The sequence below is a fragment of the Nyctibius grandis genome, chromosome 5 (assembly GCF_013368605.1).
Source record: "Nyctibius grandis isolate bNycGra1 chromosome 5, bNycGra1.pri, whole genome shotgun sequence".
NCBI lineage: Eukaryota > Metazoa > Chordata > Aves > Nyctibiiformes > Nyctibiidae > Nyctibius > Nyctibius grandis.
The window spans coordinates 14720335-14729033 of record NC_090662.1 but is presented as its reverse complement, the minus strand read 5'-3'; the positions used below and the strand labels follow the sequence as shown (position 1 = coordinate 14729033).

The 8699-nt window shown below is 41.5% G+C and overlaps 1 protein-coding gene across 2 annotated transcripts; it reads right to left on the bottom strand.

The window, feature by feature from the left end:
* Positions 1-9: 9 nt before the first annotated feature.
* Positions 10-8253, bottom strand: ARMC10 (armadillo repeat containing 10). Of its 2 annotated transcripts, XM_068400806.1 has the most exons (6): positions 8006-8253; positions 6578-6723; positions 5290-5424; positions 3214-3390; positions 2069-2140; positions 10-802 (listed from the first exon to the last, which is right to left on the bottom strand). In XM_068400806.1, the coding sequence occupies exons 1-6, from the start codon at positions 8172-8174 to the stop codon at positions 548-550; spliced, it is 954 nt and encodes a 317-aa protein (XP_068256907.1). In that variant the 5' UTR covers positions 8175-8253; the 3' UTR covers positions 10-547. The 2 variants fall into 2 exon arrangements, with proteins under 2 accessions (XP_068256907.1, XP_068256908.1); XM_068400807.1 differs by lacking the exon at positions 3214-3390.
* Positions 8254-8699: the final 446 nt, after the last annotated feature.

Below are 8699 nucleotides of genomic sequence, written 5' to 3'. Positions count from 1 at the left end.
TCTATTGAATTACAGGAAGAGAAGAGTAATATTTTTATTAAGAGCAGAGTGGGTATATTAACTTAGACGGATGAAGCATCTGGTAACAGTTTAAGTAATACATGTCTCTTAAAAATGGTACAAGGTGGAAAACTTGTTTTCTAGCCTTTGCAGTGTTCAGGACGTTTTAGTAGTCTCGTTTTAGTATGAAGTGTTTTCTAGTATGTTTTATGTTCGTCAATGAAACTTCTTTCAGATTCTTTTCCAATGATGTTTATATGTATTCCACTTCATTTTGAATTAACACTGGATCGATGACTAAAACTTTATGGGGGCTAACTCAACAGAAGCACTTATTCCGATGATGTTCCAGTTGCAGAGAAAAATGAGTAAAGCTCTCCAAGGACAGCAGGCTCAAGGGCTGCTACAGAACAGGAAGCTTTTGTAAAAATTGTAGTATTCAGTATTTTTTTGGTTGCTTTATTGCTTGCTTGTTGTGGGGGTTTTAGCATAGCACTCCTAAGATTAGATACTCTTATCAGGTCAGTTTGTTTTTTTAAAGAAATCACTATTGTGTTAATATTCTCACAACTTGCTCTTTCACTTCTGTATCGGGGTGATGCAACAAAGATGCCAGTTTCTGAGCGAATGGGGTAGAGTCCCTGCAGAGTGTAAAGAAAACCGAATCTTCACTGTACTGGTCCTGTATCATGGTGCCACCTTCATTGTTCACGTTCTTTTTCAAGTTTGCTGCAAATGTCAGGGCTCTAAGCAGAATATCTCTGTTTATATAGTTGTCAAAAAGTAACAGGAACGATGGCACCTAGGATATTCAAGAAATAATCCATACTTAATCACCAGCAGTAAGTACATGTAACTAAATCTAGCTTAAAAACAAGGGAACAAAAAAATCTGCCCCTAAACCATCTAAAACAGAAACCCTATGAAATACCAGAACTTCATATGCTGTGAAAGCATGCCAGAAACTTGCACAGCATGCACATTTCTTCTTTAGAAAAGACTGGCTTGTGCATCACAGGCTAATAAATGCTTTGTACTTTCAATCTCCAAAATGTGGCTGTCTGGAAAAATCCCATTTGGAAGAGAGGGTCTGCTTTCCTTCTCAATAATGCTGCTTTTGCCCTCTGCAGTGATCTGAATGGTTTTATGTTAGCACATCTGATAAAGGAGAAAAGGATACACTTTTAACAGAGAACTGAATATTCAGCTACCCTGATCTTGTTTTAATAATGAAAAGCCGGTAGGATCTAGACTAGCTTTGCTCATGGCAGAGAGCTCAAAAATAAAAGCCACTGCATGTTTTGAGAAACTAACTTTGGGGAGGGGGGGAGGATGCAGCATTGTTCCAGTCCCTGACTCTTTGTTTTGGTGTGGGGAAAGGATATAACTGAAATAAACCTGTATGCCAAGACCAGCAATGGCAAATGTCAGATCAAGCTCTCCACGAAGACATAAGTAAATGCACAGGGTAAGTTCACTTACAGTTCTTAGAGACAACGGTTTTATGGCTGCATGTGAGTAAAGGGGTGGGGATTTCAGTGGAATTTGGTCGTCTCAGGTACAGTATGTTAGATATAGAAACAGCTGTTGAGAAGGATCATTTACAGTACTGCTTGTACTTGATGTTTGTACCTGGTCTTCAATCTATATACTGACTGCATGTCTGGAAACAAGGTTTTGAGTTTGTTTTTGAAACTTACCAGGGTACGTTGTATATTATATAGAAAAGTTCACAGTACTACCCCTCTGGTGGAAAGGGAAGGTGAGAACAGGCTTCTGCAAGCTGTCAGTGATTGTTTGGAATGGTACACAGGAAGTATAAAAAACTGTCTTCAAGTCCACAGGCTCTATGACTCTCTCTCTGCAAGTATGGTATCTGTACTACACTACACTCTGGAGAAGGCTAGCCTGTGAAAGAATGTACACTTCTAGCTACTAAGTTTAATAAACTGGATACTTCCTAGAATTTTACTCTGGAGTTACATATATACTTCCAATACATTAAAATTCTTCTAATGCATGCACATGTATAAATGCTAAAAATACTGTGAAATAGCGAGAACCTTACTTGAGCTTTGAGAAGATGTCTTGTCATGGCTGGGTTTGCAGATAAGTTCACAAGTACTTTCAAAACCTGAATCTGAAATGAGGAACATGTAAGTTAATTGCAAGCTCCAAAACCAGTAAGTACAGCAGTAATGGGCATCAACAGGTCAGTGTTGACTTGGAGAGGAAAAGGCAGAATGGGTCAACTAACGCCTTGAGTCGTGTACTTCAGTCTTTGGTATAGGAGAAAACAGAGCTTATGGACCCACTAGTACGTATGTACTAAGTATAGATGTTTTAGAAGCACATTCAGTTTGCCTTAAACATCAAAATAAGGGAAGATCTATAGCAACTCACAGTAGGCAAAATACAGAGTATTTTTAAAACATACAGAGGGTGCTTAAGTACTGTATTTAAAATGTGATCAGAAGCATATAGAAATACACCTTTGTACTTTCCTGGACCTTGTGACACTAATCTTTTAACTAAACACTAGGAAAAGACCAAATTCTATTTATTGTACTTAAGTAAAACAGGTCTGCTAAGTTTAGTGGCCTTTTATGTTTTGGAAAACTAGTTTTGATCTGACAGAGCAACTGAGTACACTGATATTGACGGCACTGTGACATCTTGAATAAACACTGAATTTGATCCCTGTTTGAAGCTTTTATCTTCTTTCAATATTACAATAATTCACAAATAAGCACAATTTCCCATTGCAGTCACTAGGGTTGCCAGAGATGTAATAAGCATAAGGGAACAGAAATCCGTAACAGGTTATTGCTGCTTGTTTCCCTAGAGAGATTCATGCATCAGTGAAGCCTTTCACATGCAGATCCTCCTTGCTCTGTGATGCAGCAGCAATGTTTAGCGAGCAGAAGAGAATTCTGGAGTTGCTATAGCAAAGGCGTAGGACAATAGCAGTGCACACAGCACTGCTTTGGTAGATCTCTAGCCCCACCGTTCCACTTAAGATTCCCTTCCTCCCCTCTTTCTGAATTTACATTGAGAAAGTAATATAGATCCATATTTTATGGATTTTATGTACTATCTGCTATCATTAATATTAGATTTTCTAAGCACAGTTTAAACCATTTTACAAAAACAGTAAATGGAGGCAAGTAAAGCAGCTTCATAAATGGTTTGTAACAATACACTGCCCAGTACCTGCATCCTTTCATTTCCTTCTGAAAGCAAATGAAAAAAGCACGGAATTGAGTCTATCATCTTATGGTGGTAGTCTCTGGTAACAGACATATTTGTCAACAATCTGAGTCCAGCTAGCTGCAGATCAGAGTTCAGGGGAGCTGACTCAACATTCCTACAAACTTGTGTAATATATACCTGGGGAAAAAGGGAAGGAGATAAAAAGAGAAGACGTTTTTTGATACAAGCAGATTTTCTATTCACAAATAGTATCAGTGGCCGAGCCACAGTAGTGTAAATACCTCTTGAACACTGCTGGCTGAATACATAACCTGATCAATGTTCTTGGAAACAAGTGCTTTTTTTGTTCTGAATATATTCAAACATTGTCTTGGCATGACAGAAGCAGACATTACGGAGTTTTGCTCACTAACCTTCCTGCCACATAAATTGCTCTGAAAACTCAAATTGCTTTGACTCCATCCCAGAAGTGGCACATTTGCTTTAAGGAGTTATTTTTAAAATCACTTACAGCAACCAAAGTCTTCTTAAATGTTGAGAACAAGGTAAGGACAAGCCTTGGAATGAAATCCTTTCTTCCAACCATGTGGCCCATTCACTGGAGTACTCCTCAGGAGCAGTGATGACAACTGACAGTAACAACTACATTTTACCAAATTTTCTTCTGGATGACATTATACAACAAATCTTGGAGTCCTAACTAAGAAAAAAATAACTCTGCCTTTACCAAAGGAGTTGTTTTCTACCTATATGCCTGTATAAATATTTGCTGTTGGCAAGCACTTCAAAAAAAGTTGCTCAGCGCTAAAGACGCTGCAAACTACCATGTACAGTCAAACTGCCTTTTTATCACGCTAATGAAAAAACTAGTAAAAATCTTCAAATCTGCATCAGCTCACTGCTTGGACACTTCTTGATATATTGATTAATCTGATAATATAAAAAGTGATGCTTTCTTGGTGGTTGGTCCTTTCACATCCATACCATCTACTATATTTACCAGTGGGTCTTGTTATCCTTATTACACACTATTCTTTTAAGATGAAAGTATCATCCTGAAAAATTGGCCTCATACAAACCCAGGGGATCAATTCCATGTTCTAGACATGTTTGCAAATCATCTTGCCTCACATAATTTCACTTTAAACTTAGCAGTGCAATCGCTGTTTAACAGCATTTCACAGAATCAGAATCACAGAATAGAATCACAGAATCAACCAGGTTGGAAGAGATCTCTGGGATCGTCGAGTCCAACCTTTGACCTAACACTACTGTGTCAACTAGACCATGGCACTAAGTGCCATGTCCAGTCTTTTCTTAAAACACCTCCAGAGATGGTGACTCCACCACCTCCCTGGGTAGCCCATTCCAATGCCTAATAACCCTTTCTGTGAAGAAATTTTTCTTAATGTCTAACCTGAACCTCCCCTGGTGCAGTTTGAGGCTATGTCCTCTAGTCCTGCCGCTAGTTGCCTGGGAGAAGAGGCCGACCCCCACCCCACTACAACCTTCTTTCACGTAGTTGTAGAGAGCGATAAGGTCTCCCCTCAGCCTCCTTTCCTCCAGGCTAAACAATCCCAGTTCCCTCAGCTGCTCCTCATAGGACATACCCTCCAGACCCTTCACCAGCTTTGTTGCCCTCCTCTGGACTCTCTCCAGCACCTCAACATCTTTCTTGTAGTGAGGGGCCCAGAACTGGACACAGTATTCGAGGTGCGGCCTCACCAGTGCTGAGTACAGGGGGACAATCCCTTCCCTAATCCTGCTGGCCACACTATTCCTGATACAAGCCAGGAGTGAAAGCTCATTTGGTAAAATGAGCTTTCATTTGGTGAAAGCTGAACACAAACTGCCCAGTTTCCTAACTGTCTGTTAAAAAAATTAAGTGCCAGTGATGCAGGGCATTTTTAAAGTCATCCTTTTGGCCTTAGGACGCACAGACCATCCAGATCTGCTGACTTGTGTGTCTAACCTCAAAACATTTTGGCATCCTGGCTTGTATTTAACAAATACGCTGAAAGCCCTGTACTATCTCCTCATCTCAATTACTTTGATTTTTCCCCTTAAGAAACTTACCTGTATCTCTTCCTGATTTTTAATATTCATACTCAAATTACTAAGTGCATTTAGTGCTTTTTCTTTAACTTTGGGAATGCAATCTGAGAGCATCCCTCCAATAACAAAAAGGCCATCCAAATTTCGGATTATATCCTGAAATATAAAACAGATATTTAATCAGATTATTAAAAATTAAATTAAATGCTGAAGGCTTTAATCAAAGTTTCCATTTTATTGCAAAAAGAATGTGTGAGTGAAGACTTCCAGAATAGACTACTCTGTTTAAAGAGAGAGTGTTAGCAGATATTGCTTTATTGCTTCCACTGAAATTAAGAACAGCCCTGCTCGGGGCCAAAGTACTATTTGACATTATTTGACAATGACACGATAACTTCACTTTTAAAATTTGGCCTGCAAAGCACGCTTAAAGCATTTTAGATTACGAAGAATCAAAGGTAATTATTGCATAATGAATTTATACAGTAGCTGAGTCAGGTCACAGTACCTACAAGTCCCAACTGAACAGAACAGAATTTCAAGATGCAGCTTTGTATTATTATGAGTAGAAGTTCTAAAATTTTATCTTTCTTTTCAATTACACTTGATTTTTTTAAAAATCTTTCTCACTTAGACTCTAACCATCAACAAAAAAAAACATGGCCAATGGGCCTTGGGATTCAGTTATATTCTGTTCCCAGAGATTTATATTAAGAAAAGTTTTGAGAAGCCAGAATAGACAGATGTCATAAGTACATACAAAAAAAGGAAAAAAAAAAAAACACAAAAAAGAAAATGGGTGGGACCCTGGAGGTTAAACCTTTACAAAGGCATGAAAATCTGCATCAAGCTCAAAGTTTTTCTGCATCATATTTCCAATTGATTCGCAGAGACCTGGACAGTTGGAAAGTTGCTACGATGTAAATGGCATACAACTTTGTAAAGATAAAAAACTAGTTTATCTCAGTAAATTTCAGATGTGATCCTAAAAGTACTAACCCTTCTCCAATTCAACCCTGTCATTAACATTACATAACTGTAAGCAACAAAAGATATTTACAGCACTTAGAAGATACAGAACTCTGTACAGACTTTAAGTTGCACAAACATTAAGCTTAGATAAATTTTGTGAAGCTGGTAAATTATATTATTTGGGCTAGCAGAAATTAAGGCATAGACATAAAACTGATTTTAGAACACAAGCTATCCTAGCTCTCAGTCCTGTGTCACTCTTCAGCAAAACAGCACCTCTCATCTTCCAGACTGATGGGTACTGAAATGTTATCGTTTTCTACAGAACAACACTTACTTGATTTACAGAGAAGGCAGCACTGTTGCTGAGAGTGATTAAAGCTTGCTCTTGAATTAATGGATCATCTGTGGCCTGGAGCAAATGAATAAGTTTCTGTAGAGCATCCGCATCCATGGTATGGGTTGACACTGGAGGACTGTTGTCTGTCAGTGTTTAAAAATGAAATACTTGATACCAAGTTTAAGACATTTCACTTAGTTACCACTTAACGTTTTTTACAAAGCTGAGGTTTAGCTCTCAGTCGTTGGACATGTTCTTCTAAGTTTGATTGTACTCAACCATCGTATCATGGCAAAAAGATTGTGTTTTACAACAGCAGGACTTCCATCCTTTTTCCTGAGTCCTCTGACTATCTCTTTTCAAAGTAGAAAATAAAAGCAATACATATTAAGACCCTGGGCTACATTACTATTTGGTTAACCAACAGCAAACCTCTCCTTCAAAATTAACAGGAACATTCACCAAACATGGTAATGTTTTTCCCTTGTGTTGCCTGAAATTAAGTGTGGAAATCTGTCTGGCCGCTGTAGGAAAAGAAAATAAAACTTCCAACTTGCAGACTACTACTTCCGGAAATTATGATAATGATGTTTTCCTAGTACCCCGAGGTGCTTTGACAGCCACAATGTTAAGAAAGGCATCACTTGGCCAACGGAGGAAGGCTGTTTCTGAGTCAGGATGATGTTCTGAAGTACCTGGCTTTCATAAAAGGCTGACACAAACGCCATGAAAGACCGTTTTCAGCCAGGTTGGAGGCATAACTATTTAGCTAGCTGAACAGCCTGAAGACTTGATCTATGACTACTGGACTAGTCATAGATGACTTGAAATGACTTTTGAGCTAACCAGTCCTTTATAATTCCACATATTATCTGCCACAATCTCACCAGGCAAACAGCATGGTATTGGGGAGGAGGAGAAAAAAAAGAGGTCAAAGTTAATTATGATAATCCAAGAGCTAGCTTGAATGGCAAAATGGGTTTTTATCCTCATCCTTGTCTAAACACTTTGTTTAGCTTTGAATTACGGGGGAACACAACTTTAATAACAGAACAGCAAATGAGCCCATTAAGTAAATACACTGATTGGTCGTACGCTTTACGGGACTCCAAAAAAATAAATTAGGCTTTTTAAAATATCAAACACGCTCTGGAGTCCTTTAAAAACTTCGCAGGGCTACCAGCGGGCCGACAAGCGGCACAGTGGCACCCCCTCACACAGGGAGCAGACGCGTCTCCGCGGCCACAGGCGGGCAGCGCCCGGCGCCCCGCTCCAGCGACGGGGCTGGAACCCCCCGCGACCCCGCCACGGCTGCGCGGGGCCTCCTCCCCGTTCCAGCGGCACCGCGGAAGCAGGCCCGGCCGCGGCCGCTCGGCCTGCAGCCACGCCGCGGCGCCCGCCCCCTCCGCCCGGCCTGCCCCTCACCTGACGGCGGGCCCCGGGCGGCCCCGGCCGCCGCCTGCTGCCCCCGCCGGCCGCCCGCCGCCAGCCGCCACAGGCAGTAGCAGGCGCCCGCCCCGAGTACGACGGCGGCCACCGCCCTCACCGCCGCCGCCCGCGGCTCCCCCATTGCCCGCGGAAGCCACCGCCCCATCCGGCGCGGCTCAGCTCCGGGCACCCCGTCCCTCCTGCAGCCGGGCCCTGGGGCCCGCGGCCCTGCCCTGCCGAAGGGCTTCCTTCCGGGGTGCCGAGCCCGCAGGGCCGTGTGAGGCGCAAGGGCGGTCCTCAGCCTGCCGGGGTGCAGCGAAGCGCAAATCCACGTAGCCACGATGCGATGCAGGTTTTGTTTTGAAGCAAAAACCACGTACCGAAACAGGCTTCCCCTCAGGGACACCTGCAGCAGCCGGCTACCTGGGAGGAAAATAAAACCGCACTTTTTTATAGCTACTAAGCTATTGATAAAGGCATTAATTAGACCACACACAACCCCTCCTTAAAAAAAAAAAATCTATTTAAATATATTAAAATATATTTAGCAATATATTAAAAATACATATGCTGAAAACATTTGCCTCAGGGGTATGTATGCCCGCTGGCCAAACCCTTACCCTGCTGGTGCTGTCTGGGCTTGTTGGCTTGAAATACTAACACGAGGCCACGGCTTCTCAGCTGCCATCTT